Source organism: Pleurodeles waltl, chromosome 12, assembly GCF_031143425.1.
Source record: "Pleurodeles waltl isolate 20211129_DDA chromosome 12, aPleWal1.hap1.20221129, whole genome shotgun sequence".
Taxonomy (NCBI): Eukaryota; Metazoa; Chordata; class Amphibia; order Caudata; family Salamandridae; genus Pleurodeles; species Pleurodeles waltl.
In genome coordinates, this window is record NC_090451.1 from 35,923,814 (window position 1) to 35,941,943 (window position 18,130).

The following is an 18,130-nucleotide window of genomic DNA, read 5'->3' on the forward strand; positions in this document are numbered from 1 at the left end:
TATGTGTCCTACCTTAAACATACACTGCACCCTGCCCATACGGCTGCTTAGGGCCAAACCTAGGGGTGCCTTACATGTAGTAAAATGGAAGGTTTTGGCCTGGCAAGTGGGTACACTTGCCAAGTCGAATTGGCAGTTTAAAACTGCACACACAGACACTGCAATGGCAGGTCTGAGTCATGTTTACAGGACTACTAATGTGGGAGGCACAACCAGTGCTGCAGGCCCACTAGTAGCATTTGATTTACATGCCCTGGGCACCTCTAGTGCACTTTACTAGTAAATCAAATATGCCAATCATGGATAAACCAATCAACATGACGATTTCTATAGGGAACACTTGCACTTTAGCACTGATTAGCAGTGGTAAAGTGTGCAGAGACAATAAACCAGCAAAAACAGACCTAAAAAAATAGGAGGAAGAGGGCAAAAAGTTTGGGGATAACCCAGCAAAGAGGGCCATTTCCAACAATAGTGCAGAGGTCTATGCACGTGGGACAGAACTCTTTGTGTAACTTGCTGGGCACATGATAGTATTCCGATGGGAACAACTCAGCCTTTCATCCGATCGAAGACAAATTACTGAAGAGACTTTCAAGTTTCTTGATGGGGAAGAACAATAGACATCCTAATCCCACTAACATGGGTGAGGTGGAAGGCCACATGGCCCGCCACTTCTGAAAACCACCTCTGGTGTGGCAGCCAGCAACGAGGAGGCAATACTGTATAAATACACCCTAAATCATAAACAGTGCCAGGAGGCTGTGAGATGGGAAATGCTCCACTATACCAAAACCAGGCCTGCAGCCAGGAATACGTGTTTGGGGGGCGTGGGCCGGGTAATGACAACAACATAAGAGTGATTTAGTGGATGGGAAAATAAGCTTTCTTGCTGAATTGTTTACAAAATGTTTACTTTTGTTAAGATTGCTATGACTGCTTAAAATCAGGCCAGGCAGTGAGAGTAGGTGTACGCATTTTGGGATAGTGTGTGAAAGGCTCACAGAGGGTCTTTGCTTTGGTTAGTGAACACAAGGACCCTGTCTTTGTTAAGCATCACAGAAACAATAGATTACCAAGCTCTCCCTTGCCAATCCACACAACATGTTTAGAAATGCATGCCGAATCGCAGTTTGGAAGGGGCGTCTAACAGCAGCCTTTCTAAATTGCATTTCAGAACGCTATCTAACAATTGTTTGTGACCATCATTTTGGTCGCAAACCATTCTTCGGTTGCCAACTCCTCGAAGGTGGTGGTAACCTATTCACAAAGGCAAAGGGGACATCTTAGGACACTTTCCATGAAAAACAAAAGTTTGAAGTGGGTGGTGGTCCAGTGGAACCTTAAACAACAACATTTTAAATGCAGCACTATTTCTTTTAAGACAAAAGGGCTGCATTTAAGACGCAAAAATATTGAAAGCACGATCGCACACCTGGTTGTCTGCTGACAGCAGCCCCTTCCTCCAATGGCCATTCGTTGGAGTAAATCACAACTTGTCACCTAATGAATGAAGAGTAATGCTGTAGGTTGGATCTCCAAGTCCTGATTGTGGGACAGACCTATTAATACATAGGTCGGGTCACCAGATCATTTAGCTGCAATTTATGTACATCTGGCCACAAGTTTCTGTTATGAATTGCTAATAATAATTGCATATTAAGTTTCCTTTTCAGAGAATTTACACAAATAACAGATTTCTTCTTTTTGGTGTTGGTTCAAAGACTTAGAAAAACTGTTCCCTCACCCCCCTTAGATCTTACCACCATATAAGAAAGAACACTGGCAGGGCATTTTACAGTGCTCACTGTTTGTTGTTCTTTGGGGGTCTCTCTCCTTGGAGGTAAGATTCATATATTTCCAGCAACAGAAAGCAATTAGCCCTGACTCAATGGATTCATGTCCACGGCTCAGTGAGGAGGTGACCAGGACTGACAACTGGCCCGAAAATGTGGGGCTGACTTCATTCACTTGGGTCTTTTTAGCCAGCAACATTTGGTATGGGATTTGCAGCCTCATTTTTCTAAAAAAATGTATGAGCTGCATAGTAAAGCGTTGTTGGCATTAAGGTGGTCTGGCTGAAGTTGACAGGTATTGGTGGGTAAGAATGAAATAGATGGGCTATCGTATTGCAATTAGAAAATGTCTGTCCATGTGATGAACTAATCTCATAGAAGCCTGAGGTTTACTTTTGACTTGTGCACTCCTCGTGCCATGTGAGTGAACTTAGGGATTGTGCCTCTACAATAATTTAAGGTTAAAATATTTTTACCTCTGCTTCACGCTGTTTGTTCTTCCATGTGTTTAGCACTGTTTTCAACTTATTGGTCTCTGTTCCAGTTGCAGCTCACGACACAGGAAAGGCGCAGGGGTGCCCACACGCGGGGGGTGGGGAGTTGTAAATAAAAATTAAAGAAAACGAAAATCACTTACCTCCTCTACTGCGCACCATGCACCACTCCTCTGTCCCTTGTCGCTGCTGTGGCCAATCATGACGCTGCTCAAAGCAGCGTCATGATTGGCTGGGAGCACCCAATCAGGGCGCTCCCAGGCAGACTGGGAGCCTATGCAGGCTCTCTAGTTGCCGGGCTTGAAAGAGCCTACTGCGCATGTGTGTTTGGCCGACCCGCGACCCTGGCCAAACATACATGCGCAGTGAGGGGGACTGCTGAGCACTCCCCCTCACTGCTCGTCACCCCCGTGGCCCCGCCCCATTAAAAGAAAAGGATAATAAACAAAGTTTATTATCCTTTTCTTTTAAAGGTTTTGCAGCTGCCACTGCTGGCGGGGGCGACGCTCCCCCACCTTAATAGAGGAGCCGCCCCTGCCCTGTTCATACCCTGCAGCACCTGGCCTCCTCCCTGCTTTTAAGCTGACTACCTCCACCTCAAGGGCTGGTCTCTTAATATCTCTATTGACTCACCGGCGCAGTAGTTGAGCCTGCAGCAGACCGGTTCCTCTTTCCTCCTTCCTCCTCTTGGTAAATGATGCTCAGCTCACCTATTCTATCTTTTAGGAAGCTGGCTCTGTATACACTATACCGAAGTTAGGTATTGTGTGCACATAGTCCAGGGACTCCCCAGAGGCTTTACAGAGGCTAAAGTAGTTAATACTAATGCTCTCGCTTGTGGTAGTGTGGTCGAGCAGTTCGGCTTATCAGAGCATAGTGCTAAGCATTTGTTGTACACACACAGTCAAGAAATATGGCACACATTCAATTACTAACTCCAGTCCAATTTTTTAAGTATCAAAAAATATACTTTGTTATTTTATTTCTAAAACCAAAAGGATCTTTGTTGCAGGTAAGTAAAGTTTTAAGAAGGTATCACTTTCAGGTATCAAATGCACTCTTTGTAATTCATAGATAAAACAGTTTTCGTATAAGTAATACCTTTCATTATCAAAAGTCAACACGTTACCAGTAAGTACTGGACTTACGGTCCCAATCTTCTGGGCTTAAGGTGTCCGTAGGTGAACGCTGAGGAAGACATCAAGGGTGCACCACCAGCAACATTGGCCGGCCGGGTGCAGAGGTCAAAGATGGTGTTGGGCGCCCAATCTAATCCTATGGAGACTGGGGGCACTCAAGAGAATGGTTTGCAGGTAAGTACCTGTAGTCTCGGGGCTCGGGTCCTGGGGGGTTTAGATCAGCACCAGGGGGCCACAGGTGCGCACCAAACCCTGAGCGGCTCAGGGGCGGCCGGGTGCAGAGATCAAAGATGGTGTTGGGCGCCCAATCTAATCCTATGGAGACTGGGGGCACTCAAGAGAATGGTTTGCAGGTAAGTACCCGTAGTCTCGGGGCTCGGGCCCTGGGGGGTTTAGTTCAGCACCAGGGGCCCACAGGTATGCACCACACTCTCAGCGGCTCAGGGGCGGCCGGGTGCAGACACAGCGTTGAGCACCCAATGCTTTCCTGTGAGGAACTCTGGGTTCACAAAGAGGCTGCAGGCTTGGTCTAGGGCAGAGGTCTTCAAACTGGGGGCAGGCCCCCCTAGGAGGGGCTTCAACTGATCCAAGGGGGGCGCCAGACTCTCGCCAAAAGAAGCATTATACAGATAACAGGCCTTTCTTTTCAGAAGAAGCATGTTATTGCTATTTAAAAAAAGGTAACAGTACTTAAATGCAATGTTTAAATAGGTCTGCACATATTTAAACATTGCCATCTTTATAAAATAATTTTGAAATATTTTGATGGAGGGCCCCAATGATTTTTATTTTTCAACTGGGGGGGGCGCGGCATTAAAATGTTTTGGAGACCAGTGGTCTAGAGGGTTGGCTGAAGAAGACCAACGGAGGGACAGGTAAGTTAGGGCTCCTCTGGAAGTCGATGAACTGTCGGCTGGGTTCCACAAGGCTGAGGACTGCGGGTGCAATCAATCAGATATTTTTAGAGTGCACTACTCACCCATAGGGTCTCAAGGCGCTGAGGGGTGTGTCCTCAGAGATCAGTTGAAGAACCAGGTGTTGAGGTCCTTCCTGAACTGAGGCAGGGATGGGGACTGTCTCAAGTGAAGAGGTAAGGTGTTCTAACCTTTTTCTGTCAGGTAGGTGAAAGATCCTCATGAGTACATGAGCCTAATGTTTATCTTAGGAGCCCTTGACAGCTGCACCGCTGAATACCGAGGCTGCCTGGTCTTGATTCCACCTCATGCCTCTTTCTTCCACCCCTACGCTTCCTGTCTCTTTATCTCATGAATACCGAAGCTTTCTGGTCTTAATGCCACCTCATGCCTCCTTCTCCCCCCCCCTTACATTTCCAGTATTTTTTAAGTAACTCTGCCAGTTTGTGTTTCATCCCTGCCTTCTGCCTCTGTCACTGTTTTTATCTTCCTTTTCCGGTGTCCAACCACCGGCACAAATCAGTCACTTACCATTAGTTTGGTGCCTGTAGACTACAATCAGCTTTTCAGAGGCAACGGCCTGGTGTGGAAATTACAGTTTAGCTCAAGCTTCTCCAGCCAGTACCGTGAGCTACTGCTTGCTCTCCAGCTACCTGTAAGTAGCTCTCCTGTGTGCAGTGCAGTCTACTAAGTTAAAGGCTTTTGCTTGTCTGAATTGATATATCTATCAAAACTGAAAGGTGTGTCTTCAAGACCAAAATCTTTGTATCTTTGGCACTCCTAAGCTGATGTTTGGAAAAGAAAAATGGTTGGATCGGAAAAATATATATTTAAAGCTGATATTTCAGTGATAAATCATTTATTATTTTTAGCTTGGTGCCAGGGACATTGTTGCTATGATTGTTAGATGTTCCCCATGTAAACGCATTCCAAATTGACATGTTCTTTTTTATGTAACTGCTGGCAGCCCTGCCTGATGTAGTGAGGTGATCACTGATGGCAATCTTGCATAAGGTGACCACTAATGTACTTTTGTCTGACATGGTGACTAATCCACAGACCTACAATACTATCAGTAGCTCGTTATTAGTCTCATTAAACATAACCAGCTCTTTCTTACTAATAACATGTTGGAGACCCATGGTTTAGATAGAACAACCTTCCTGTGCAGAGCTGTTTCAGTTCCAAAGAAAGCCACTGGGTGCCGCTGTTTCTACACAATCCACCGGCTGGAGTTTGAGAAATGTAAACAGAGGCTCCCTCCAGGGCACGAGGAGGAGGGAGGAGAGGGCTGAGGTTCCACTCAGGGCCGGGCTTATACAGATCAGGACCCCCCTTAAGAAGCAGCCCCCCAGGAAGGTCTGTGATCAACAGACCACCTCACCTGCATGTACCCCACGAGTAGGGTAATGGTATTACTGTGATTACCAATAACACTATTATTTGCAGTAGGAATCGTAGTAACTTTATTGCTAGAAACACACACTATAGTAGTGTGTGCTACTAGTTTAGTTAGTAGTGGTACTAGTCCTTCAGAACTTAGTGTTGGTAGTAGAACTAATACTTTGATGCAGTAGTAATAATAAGTGTTGACATTATTACTAACAAGAAGTATTAATGGTACTAATAAGAACTGGTAGAACTGTACTGCTATTAGTAGCAGCTGGTACAAGGAGAAAGGGCAGCAGTGGGCACAGTAACAGTGCTAGGACAGCAGGAGTAGCAGTGACAGTAGCAGCAGTGGTAGTGATAGCGGTAGTAATACCAGTAGTAGTGGCAGCAGCAGTAGAAGTAGTAAACAAAGATTGCATTCTCACATTACATCCTGAAGTTGTCTGTTTAAGCCCCGGCACTCGCCCAGTTGGACCTCCAGGCCCTGCCGGCCCTGGGTCACGTTGTAGAAGTACAGCTAGTAGTAGGAGTGGCAGTAGAGATAGGAGTGGGAGTAGCAGCAGTAGAAGTAGTAAACAAAGATTGCATTCTCACATTACATCCTGAAGTTGTCCGTTTCAGCCCCGGCACTCGCCCAGTTGGACCTCCAGGCCCTGCCGGCCCTGGGTCACGTTGTAGAAGTACAGATAGTAGTAGGAGTGGTAGTAGAAATAGGAGTGGGAGCAGCAGCAGTAGTGGTAAACAAAGATTGCGATCTCACATTACATCCTGAAGTTGTCCGGTTCGCCCCGGCACTCACCCAGTTGGCCTTACAAGCCCTGCCGGCGCTGGGTCACGTTGTAGAAGTACAGATAGTAGTAGGAGTGGTAGTAGAGATAGGAGTGGGAGTAGCAGCAGCAGTAGTGGTAAACAAAGATTGCAATCTCACATTACATCCTGATGTTGTCCGTTTCGGCCCCGGCACTCGCCCAGTTGGACCTCCAGGCTCTGCCGGCCCTGGGTCACGTTGTAGAAGTACAGATAGTAGTAGGAGTGGTAGTGGAGATAGGAGTGGGAGTAGCAGCAGCAGTAGTAGTAAACAAAGATTGCAATCACATATTACACCCTGAAGTTGTCCGTTTAGGCCCCGGCACTCGCCCAGTTGGCCTTACAAGCCCTGCCGGCGCTGGGTCACGTTGTAGAAGTACAGATAGTAGTAGGAGTGGTAGTAGAGATAGGAGTGGGAGTAGCAGCAGCAGTAGTGGTAAACAAAGATTGCATTCTCACATTACATCCTGAAGTTGTCAGTTTCAGCCCCGGCACTCGCCCAGTTGGACCTCCAGGCCCTGCCGGCCCCGGGTCACGTTGTAGGAGTACAGATAGTAGGAGTGGTAGTAGAGACAGGAGTGGGAGTAGCAGCAGTAGTAGTAGTAGTAAACAAAGATTGTATTCTCACATTACATCCTGAAGTTGTCCGTTTCGGCCCCGGCACTCGCCCAGTTGGACCTGCCGGCCCTGGGTCACGTTGTAGAAGTACAGATAGTAGTAGGAGTGGCAGTAGAGATAGGAGTGGGAGTAGCAGCAGCAGTAGAAGTAGTAAACAAAGATTGCATTCTCACATTACATCCTGAAGTTGTCCATTTCGGCCCCGGCACTCGCCCAGTTGGACCTCCAGGCCCTGCCGGCCCTGGGTCACGTTGTAGAAGTACGGATAGGAGTAGGAGTGGTAGTAGAGATAGGAGTGGGAGCAGCAGCAGTAGAAGTAGTAAACAAAGATTGCATTCTCACATTACATCCTGAAGTTGTCCGGTTCGGCCCCGGCACTCGCCCAGTTGGACTTCGAAGCCCTGCCGGCCCCGGGTCATACTGTAGAAGTACAGATAGTAGTAGGAGTGGTAGTAGAGACAGGAGTGGGAGTAGCAGCAGTAGTAGTAGTAGTAAACAAAGATTGCATTCTCACATTACATCCTGAAGTTGTCAGTTTCGGCCCCGGCACTCGCCCAGTTGGACCTCCAGGCCCTGCCGGCCCTGGGTCACGTTGTAGAAGTACAGATAGTAGTAGGAGTGGCAGTAGAGATAGGAGTGGGAGTAGCAGCAGCAGTAGAAGTAGTAAACAAAGATTGCATTCTCACATTACATCCTGAAGTTGTCAGTTTCGGCCCCGGCACTCGCCCAGTTGGACCTCCAGGCCCTGCCGGCCCTGGGGCACGTTGTAGAAGTACGGATAGCAGTAGGAGTGGTAGTAGAGATAGGAGTGGGAGTAGCAGCAGTAGTACTAGTAGTAAACAAAGATTGCATTCTCACATTACATCCTGAAGTTGTCCAGTTCGCCCCTGGCACTCGCCCAGTTGGACCTCCAGGCCCTGCCGGCCCTGGGTCACGTTGTAGTGGTCCCACCTGGCCTCCTCCAGCTCTAGAGTCAGCTCAGCCGCCTGCGCCTTCCACCTGTCCAGGTCAGCTGTGGGTGGGGGCAGAAAGAAAGGGTTGTAGTTAGAGCTGTGTAAAGTTGTTGAGGTAAAATACACTACACCGTATTAAAATGTAATGCAGGGGTCAGCGGAAACACTTCTCAAGACTACATCTGCACCGCGACCGTGGCATGTGTAGTGTTCATAGCAAGGAGCACATTGTGAAGCACTGCCCAACCCAATGGACACTAAGCAAGCACTGCACGTAATATATTCTACTACAACCACTACACAGGCACGGTTCAACCAACACAGTACGTAAACCGCAGTAGGGCAGCGAAAGCAAAGTCTGGTAGTAAAACCACCCCACTCCATCTCAATACCAAACAGAAAATTCCTCCTACACCGCGAGCCCATGGCTAGTAGCCGATGAGTGGCCACGAAGGGCCAATGCAAGCGGTGACGAGAGTCTCGGTGTGGTCTTCAGGGAGTTCGCAAGTAGTGATGAATGAGAGCCCTTGCACCACAGCCTACCTACACCACTGACTCACTCTGGCTCCAGGAGCTCCTGCCAGGAGGTACCACCTGCAGCATCCTTGAAGTGAAGGCCACGTGCCCCCGGTGTGTGACATGCTGGCTAGAAGAATGCTGAGGACTGCAACAAAAACAGCCATGCTCTCCATGCTTGAAGCAGAATCTTTAGAAATTAGCAGGCCTAGATGAAATTTGTGCAGTTTACTTTGTGGGATTCATGTAAAATGCTCAAAATATTATGCAAAATTGCGAATTATTATGTGAGTTGCTGGTTTTAGCTTTTGCACTCATTTTCAGCACAAAATGCGTCCTCTGTAACATTTTAGGTGGAAGTACATTGTTAATGCTAAGTAAATGGCACAAAATCTCGTGTGATGCCAACAAGAGCTGCTCGTGGTCGATTCTTTCCCACTCCTCCTGTAGGTTTTTTACCTGAACAAAGTCTCAGTTATGTGACATGGTGTAATGACGTAATCTCGGGCATTTTGTTTAACAATGGTAACAAATGGCGAAATTACAAGTTTACGATGACGTAATCCTAATTATAATCTTCTTCTATGATGGTGCGTATTCCGGGGCACTCACGCCCTCCTGCTAATGCTAAGTGATCCAGTCAAGCTCATAGAGTAGCGCAGAGGGTTACTGTGCCTGCTGCACAGAGCAGATCTGTATTTTATGTGGATAGCTGAGTAGATTAGTAAATCCAGCCTTTACCTGCGCTTTAAAACAAATGAAGTGTGTGTGAGAAGGGGGTCATGGAGAGATCAGGGGCACTTTTGCCAGGTGGTAGTGACGGAACCCGAGGAGGAGGTCGTGTGGGAGGGCGCCATCAAAAAAATTGCTGCAATAGCGCTGTCAGTGCTGAAGCTGGCCCTGAGCTCAAGGAGACCAGACATCAGATGCTCAGAGAGAAAAACTAGCATTGGTAAAGCCAGTAGGTCTTACCTTTTTAACCTATTGCCTTTTCCAATGCTTTAAGGCGAAAATATGCACCATCATCAAAAATGTTTAAAAAAGGGAAACAAATCTGTGGTACTGCTGTGCGGCATGCGTGTCATGGAGCTGCTGGGGTTTGCACTTCTACTGAACGATGCAGATGCCATTGGCTTTCTTCTTTTTATTTACCAATCCAAGATGGTGGACACTAATTGGAGCAGTTAAAAAAATTTATGATTTTCACCTACTCACAGGCACTTTTTAAAAACTGGAGCAGCACAACAACAGAATGCTGCTGCGCCCTCCAAAACATGTATTAATATTTATTTTTTATGAACGCAGAGGGTGGGGGGAGCAAAGAAGGAGAAGATGAGGAAAGCAGCAGTCAGTGCACATGGGAGCCACGGACAACCTTGGGGCGGGGGTTTGGAATAGTTAAAGAATTTAAAAACTAGGGAGGCAGAAGCAATGCAGAGAGTGGGGGAAGGTGGGAGCAGCATGGAGCATATGGTGTGGAAAACAACAGCACATGAGGGAGAGAGCAGGTGGAAGGAGAAATGAGGCACAAACGAAGGTGTTGGTATTTTGGGGTGAGCAACACAGGAGAAAGCAAGAAAACACATGCACTCTCATGGAGCGCTTAAAGAGAAAGAATAAAGTAGCTCCCTAAATGTGAGAAGTAGAAGGATACAAGTCAGCCAATCAAAAGGATGGTAATAAAGCTAAGCACCGGGGGAGGGACAAACACAAGAGGAGGAAGGCAAGCCATGGAGAAAGAAGAATACAAATGAGTGACAATTAAGCCAACCAATAGTAAGCAATGGGCGGGCTCTAAGCCCACCGCAGGTTTTAGGTCTGGTCCACACAATGGGCCATATGTAGGAACACATTTTCCCATAGACACAAAATGGGTAAAACCCTTTGATACATCTGGCCCAATGTCTTTAACAAACAACTGTCTGTAGACAAGGCCTACCAGCAGCAAGCACCAGAAAGAAGCGCACACCAAAGGGGACCGGCGAAGCAGGCATTAGCGAGAGGAACCAGTACAGGACTGTTTACTGGCTGTGATAGACTCAGTTTCAGTCATGGGTTTGAGTGACATCAGTACCCACCCGTACATTAAACTTCCTTGAGGGCACTGGTTGTTCCTTCAAGGGACCCTTCTCTCCCACAAGGCCCGGCACTCACTCATGGAATGTTGGTTTCAGTCACCTTGTAAGGCATCATTTCTTGCTTCTGCTTCGGTGTATTCCGTTAGTGCAGCAGTCGTGGCGTTTTCCAGGGCCGTTAGGTTCCTCCCTAGGATGTCCTATTGAGAGACAAAATAGATGCAGGTATTACGGTTGGAGGCCGTGCCAGGTGAGGTGGGCGCATGACCCGAGTGATGCTCTCAGAGCTCCCGTGACCTAAAGAACGAAAGGGAAAGCAGGGACAGGTGAGCATCTGGGACTTTTTTTGGGTGCTGGTCCGGTTTTATGGTCTGCTGGTCCGGTTTTAGGTCTCGCCGGAGAGCGCATGCACTGTTTCTTGCAAGACATTTTGTTTATGTGAAAGGGGCTTAGAGCTGCTCCCCTCCCCATTGGTTGGCTCATTTGTCTCTTTCATTTGCTTGCTTGACATTTGTTGGGAGGTGTGGACCTTCCTTCTGCCTCATGTATTTGTCCCTCCCTCGGAGCATGGACCAAGTACTTGTCTCCTTCTACTGTTTCTTTAATGAGGAACTAATTTTCTCTTCTTGTCTAAGCACTCGCCTACAGTGCATGTCTTTTCCAGCAGTCTACCTTGTGTACTTTCGCTCAGTGTTGCTTTGTTCCCGCTCACCATGTTGCTCCGTCCTTCTCCCTGCTATATCCCCCGACGTTGCTTCGCCCCTGCCCCCTCTCTGTAGTTCTTTGGCTGGTACCCGCTCGCCCTTCATGTTACTTAATTCCCCTTCTTGTTGCTTGCCTACAATGTTATTTTCTGTTTACTGATCCAACTCGGATTGGCAAACAATATGAGGAAAAAAAGGGTTCATGTGTTTTTGTAGGCATGTGCAAGCTTCTTGCGTGCACCGACAAAATGATGGGGGCACATAGTAGACTTTTTTTTAATTTAATTTATACTGCACAGCTTCATGGCTGGAACCACTGTCAAGATTCAATAGGTTCTATAGGCAAATTCAGTAGGTGGCCCTAAAGAGGCGACCTGTTGGCTTTGCCAATGCTTGTTACTGTTGATTTATCTGCTAGTACCAGACATTGCCTGCTGCAAGGTCACATCCCTGCAGTCACCCATACTTTGCATGTACAGCATGTCTTTACACGTCTAACACTGACCTGATTTCTAACTGAGGGCCACTCTTTTAGCCATCTAATTCGCCAATGGGGGCATTGTTTATTTGGTGCTCGGGTTTGTTTTCTGTCCCCGTCCATTTCAGACCCCCAGCCCAGGGGCGTAGCTTCATGAGGGGTTTGGGGGTGTTACACCCCACTAACAAATGTATGTTGTGTTAAACATTTGGGTGGAGGTGCTTCCAGTCGGGTATGTGAGGTGCCTGTCGGATTTCACCAGGAATCTTAACACACACAGACAAAAACTCGCACACACACGCCCTCTGTTTAGAAAGACCTACAAATGTTGGATATTTCAGAAAATAATGTACTTTCTGTCACTTAGTGCCCCTGCCAATTTCATTCTGCTCCCTTTCCCGTGTCCCCCTCAGTCCCACTCGTGCGCCCTGCTTGTCCAAGGCCCTCTCAGAAGCACATGTGACTGACTCTGCCCCATGCCCTCTGTCATCCACCTCTGAGTACCAAGGATGGGTAAGGAGGCGCGGTCCTTCCGGTCACAATCTCAGGCTTTCTCAGCTCGCGACCGGAAACCGTGTCCGCAAACCAATAATTACTGGGAACAGAGCTGAGCCGTGGTTCGTGGCTCCTTAAGGGAAGAGCGTGGCCTGTGCAAGGCGCTGAAGTCGAGGCACAGGAGCCGTTTAAGGTATTTTGGGCAGCTTGGTGGTGACACACGGATGCGCTGGCACAGGGCAGGCACCTGGGGGCCAGGGGCCACAGCTGCCAAGTTTCCGGGTCCGTGCGTGATGGGCTGCTCCAGCCCAGGTTTGTTCTTTGAATTCTGGGACTTGTAGTCCTCTTTTACAGTGGATTTAGGAAATAGGAGTCCCAGAATTCAAACTGGACTGGAGCAGCGCATCCCACCCCGTGTGGCAAGCCTGGCAGGGCAGAGCGGACGCAGATCTGAAGGCCAAGAGCCACCTGGGTTGGTGGGCGCGCCGAAGGTGCCAGTTAGCTCATTGCACGCGATATCAGGTGGCCATTCGCTAACAAAGGTCTCTGCCATCAGGGCTCATTTCCCTGCGTAGAGGACGTTAACTGCTGTTAATTGCCCGCTGCACGGTTATGAGGGCACTATCTAATCGCATGCCCCACCAATCACATCCCTATAGACCAGTAAACGAGGCCCCCTATGGACCGGTAAAGAGGACCCCTGTAGACCACTAAACAAGACCACTGACCACAGGCGTTTGCTACGCTTATGAGTGTTTGCAGATAACAGTAATTAATGCCAGGATCTTAGCCAATCTCGAGTCGACTGAAGGTACTAATATAATTTTGGTCTGTTTACTCAATACAACGCACTGAATGTACTGTTGGCACTAGTGCTTAATTTGTAAATACAAACGTGCCGGTGCTCAGAGCTCTCCTCTGAAACACACGGCTGCTGAAATTAAATGTGCGAGCACGGAATACTGAGGCAGCGTAATCCTGAAACCATCTCAGGCCTCTTCAATCCATATAAAGCCACTCCCTGCCCCTTCAGCTCACTCTTGCTGCTGTCTCCCTTTGTGCCGCTTTTTCGTTTATCCCTTTATCCCTTCATCCATCTGTCCCATATGTGTCTTTTGCTCGCAGCAAATGCTTGAGGCAGAAGAAGAAGCTCCGGCCGTCAAAAATAAGTGCCGGTGGTCAGCACCGGGAACAACTAGCACAAATTAAGCACTGGTGGTCACACAAACGAGGGGATTTGTAATGCACGGGAGCCTCCCATCTCTGTATAAATAACCGTCTTTCATTTACTTATTACATGAAACTTGTGGCTCATCCAGATTATGGAGCCGCTCAAATGAAATAACTTATTACAGTTAAGTTCTGACACCACAAGCCTGCGCCAACAGCCAAGGGAAGACAGGGCATGGAGCATCATTGCAGACATATTTAAACATCAAAAACAGGACCGCATTTTCCTTCTTCTGATATGTTTTTTTCTTCTCTAAAATGAAAAGCGTTCAGCAGAAATGAGATATTAATGAGATCTTTATTTTTTCCAAGCTATAGGTCGGTATGGGAGGGATAGAATCTTCCCATCATTCAACACAGCATTTTTTAGATCCGACTCACAAGAAAATGACCCTAAAGTCTTTTGGCCAAAATTGCTAACTTCCCTTTAGTATGTTTAATTTTGTGGTACAGATTCTACTTTTATTCTTCGTGTCTGCAAGTGTACGTCACAGCAAGACACTAAGGTGATGGTGTGACTATGTATTATAAGAAATAAAATACCCCCTGTAATGCATTAAAAAGACATTGTAAGTCGCCTCAGACTTCCATGGGTTTATGAAGGGACGGGGTTTTGGCTATTCTATATGGTCATGGAAGTCCTCAGTGACTGCAATAGCCTTCTAATGAATAGCACAGGGTAGTTTATCTCGTATATTAGTCAACTCACTAGTACTCATTAGCTCAAACAAAGTCCTCTGGAATTCGAACCCTGACCCAAAAGTTAAACATAAATCCGTACAGCAACCACTCAACCTACTGATGTATCAAACCTGTATCCCTCACTGACAGGTACACACAGGGGCGCAGGTACAGCCCCCACCGTAGAGAGCCCAGTCTTTGAATATATATTCTGTCCCTGGAAATGAAATCCAGCAGTAATGACTGGTGTAGCAACCAGAATGTCCACCCTCGGTTATTACCTGCAGGGCTCAAATTAAACAGGTTTCTTCTCTGGCTAAAAATATAGTTTCCGGCCTGAGGCACTGAACCAGAGCGCTGACCTGTGAGGAGGAAACAGCTGGGCTTGTCTGGGGAGTGATGGTGTTTTCAGTGCCTATAATTAGAAAAGACAGTGCTGACCAGAGATATTTTCAACATTTTTGTTGTAGCTCTAGAGAATAGGGTTGAGCTAAGGTTCCCAGATGGCTGCGTGAGCTTTAGGGAACTTTGTCGCCAAGCCTGGGTTTGAAATTAACACATCAGTGCATTTTGGGAAATGCAGTGTCGTCTTGGTGCAGTTCAAGTGAAGAAGTTCTTGAAGCAGATTTGTAAAAAGAAATCCCAGAACAGGAGCTATGTGTCCCCCACTACACGGTGTTACAGTGATCCTAATGTACCCCCCATATGGAAATGAACTGCTATAAAGGCATTTAGAGAATTTGACAAGTTGGCGTCTCGTATTGTTCATGCGCCTCACTCCCTTCCACCGCAAACATTTTTTCCAGTCCCGGGCTTCACGTGACCACCTAATGCATTCTGGGTGTTGTAGTCATGGTTTGATGCATTTGATCAAGGTCCGGTTAGATTAAGATGCCTGATTGCAACGCTTTGTAGGTGATAATCCCAGAACTGGAAAAGGCGCTTGTGATGGACTGAGGCTGTCACTCTAGTGTCAGGAAGGGCAGTAGGGCTGGCGTAGAGTCAGTCACAACTCGGGTCCGGTGCAAAATGCCATCACTTCACTTCCATGGGCAGAAAAGTCATGCACGTGTCTGTCGCACGCCTCCAGCATTATCATCTTTTCTGCGTGCCAGAACCCCCTCCCCTGCTGTTCCCCCGTCCCACCTTGAAGGATGAAACCCCAGAACAGCCCACACTCTGGCTTTTGAAGACAGCAGTGTACAGGTGTGTATGTCAGGTGACACTGGCTGCCTCAGTGAGCAGTGGGTGAAAGATCGTGGGGTCTGATGGGGAGGTGGGGGGGCTGTAATGAGACACATGGAGCAGGGCAGCAGATCAGATCCCCTGGAGTGCACCCCGAAAATAGACCCAGAATCCCTCGCAGAACGATGGTTGGGTGAATGAATGATTTAAACTAAGCGCACTAAGGTGACTGTGAACCTAGGCTCAGGGCCATAGAGGTTTCACATTCTCTAAGCAGACATGTTTATCCGCTGCATTTAGTTTTTATTTCCAAATCTCTATTTGTTTGACAAATTGATTGTTTGTAGGTGCAGCGAGGGGCAGGTTAGAGGGAGATGAGGGTGATGGAGGGCATGGATGGGGAAGGGAGGAGAGATAAGGAGGGAGAGACTGCCACCAGCACTGATAAACGAAGGCCCAAGGCATACTTTCTAAATATTGCCCCTTATTGTATTCCTCCTTTAGCCAATAATCACTCCTTTAGCAAAAAACCCAACATTCATTTTTAACGCCAGTGTCAATTTAAGCATCTCTTTGTCTGCCAAGACTGATATCTCTCAACAATGTTCAACAATCAGAGACACGGTTTGCCTTTGGCTGGTCCTCAGTTGGGTGCACTGAACAGGCATAGGGAGTGCAGAAGTTTGAACGAAGCGGTGCACCAAATATATTTGTTCCTTGGTATTTCATTGATGTTTTTTGGTAATACAACAGAAAAGGAGGGGTAGAAAGCCTTACCACCTGGTTTTGGCAGGCGGCCAGCGTGCCGTTGAGTTGCCTCAGACCCTGGCTGGCCTGGTCGAGCTGAGATAGAAGGTGGGTCTCCCTCCCTGCACTTTCCTCCAGCCTCTTCCGTAGGCCCCGTGCTTCCTCTTCCAGCTCCACCAGCCTGCCCGTCTCATTCTTGGCACGGGCCTGGCACCGGCGCCATTGCCGTGCTGCGTCTGAGTTCCACACCACCACGGCCACCGAGACCACCACAGCTGCGGCCAGGAGCAGAAGGACGACGGACAGGCCCAGTGGCCTCAGAGCGCTCTTAATGCTGGAGGGGCTCATCGTTGAGGGTGGCTGAGCCCTGGCTGACCGTCCGCTGCCACCACCACCACCACCACCGCCACCACCACCACCACCGAATAACCTGTTCTTCACAGAGGACACTAAATAAAAGTGAGATCCACCGCGGAAGCCGCCAGAGATATAAGGCTGGTCGACTCTGAGGGCTAGGCTTCCAATTGTAGCATAATTGCTATGTCCGCCCCTCTCTCGGATGCAAACCCGTCCACTTCTCTATCTGGCTTCCTGAAGAGGCGTAGGAGCTGCCAAGAACAGGACTCCTTGTCCAAAATCACGAGGCGAGCAGTAGCGGGGAGGAGGAAGCTGCTGAACTCGTGTCGAAGAGCTTCTGGCCAACCGGAGGACATATTCATTAAAGTTTCACGCAAGTGACGCAGCGTAATGCAGCAAGCCGCCTCGCTGCGCTACGTGAAAGGGCAAGATCAGGATTGCGCTGTATTTACCATTATATGGCGCACTCCTGTCCTTTCCTAGCAATGGCGCACCTTACTCTGCTTAGCGCCAGTGCAGGTACCTTTGTGTCATGTTGCAGCACATGTAGAATAAGGAAAAAATTAGAAATAAGATATTTCTGCTTGTTACGCCTCACCTGGGGAGGCGTACGATTATGACGCATTCCCAGGCGAACAAATAATGGTAAAACTGGGAACGTGCCAAAATCCATGGGTGGATGAGTGGGAACACCCACGCATGGAATGCCTCCCTGCCGCCGATTGATGCAACGCAGAGATTGTGTGACTTGGGTTACTCTAGCTTTATCAAGCCATGCAGTGTCACGCAAGGTGACTTTGTGTAGCTTGATACATCTCCCTTAGATTTTGTTTCGCTCTTGCGTCACGCAAAAGCAACACAAAACTTTGATAAGTGTGCCGACCGGTGTTTATTAGAGTGTTTGCAGGGGCACAGCATCAGGGAGGGGGGATGTTGCGGTTGTACCCCTTAGTCAGTGCTTGAAATGGAAAAAATAAAGTGCAGGTACTCTGTGCCAGAGTACCTGCTTGTTTCTGAGAAGTGCCGGTACTATCCAATTAAAAGTATTACGTTTTTCTTGAGATGTGCCGGTACTCTCCCGCTCAAAATAGAAAAGTGCCGATACTCAGTACCGGACAGTACTGGCCCATTTAAAGCACTGCCCTTAGTAAATGTATTTTCTTGTACATAGTTGATTGCAGGTGCCTTCAGTCGGGTGTGGTGAGATTTCTGCTGGATTTCACCAGGATTGTTTTACATACAGACAGACAAAAACGCACTCACTCTCTACCTCTGTTTTGAAAGCCCTCAAAAATGGTGGTTATTTTATGAAATATAGGGGGTCATTACAACTTTGGCGGGCGGCGCAAGCTGTAACCGCCGGGTGGCCGCACTCCCGCGGTGCCCATTTGGACATCCCCGCTGGGCCGGCGGGCGGAAAGCAAGTTTCCACCCGCCGGACCAGCGGGGATGTGGGCCGCAACATGGGAGCCAGCTCCAAATGGAGCCGGCGGTGTTGCGGCCGTGCGACGGGTGCAGTTGCGCCCGTCGCGCTTTTCACTGTCTGCAT

At 48.1% G+C, this 18,130-nt stretch overlaps 1 protein-coding gene across 1 annotated transcript in view; it reads right to left on the reverse strand.

Moving 5' to 3' along the window:
* CCDC194 (coiled-coil domain containing 194) overlaps positions 1-16,673 on the reverse strand; it is a 40,663-nt gene extending 23,990 nt beyond the window's left edge. The window contains exons 1-3 of the mRNA XM_069216358.1: positions 16,255-16,673; positions 10,808-10,904; positions 8,019-8,172 (exon numbers count right to left, since the gene is read on the reverse strand). Of these exons, the coding sequence (XP_069072459.1) occupies positions 8,019-8,172; positions 10,808-10,904; positions 16,255-16,572 (569 nt within the window). The 5' untranslated portion in view covers positions 16,573-16,673. The remainder of the gene's footprint in view (positions 1-8,018; positions 8,173-10,807; positions 10,905-16,254) is intronic.
* Positions 16,674-18,130: the final 1,457 nt, after the last annotated feature.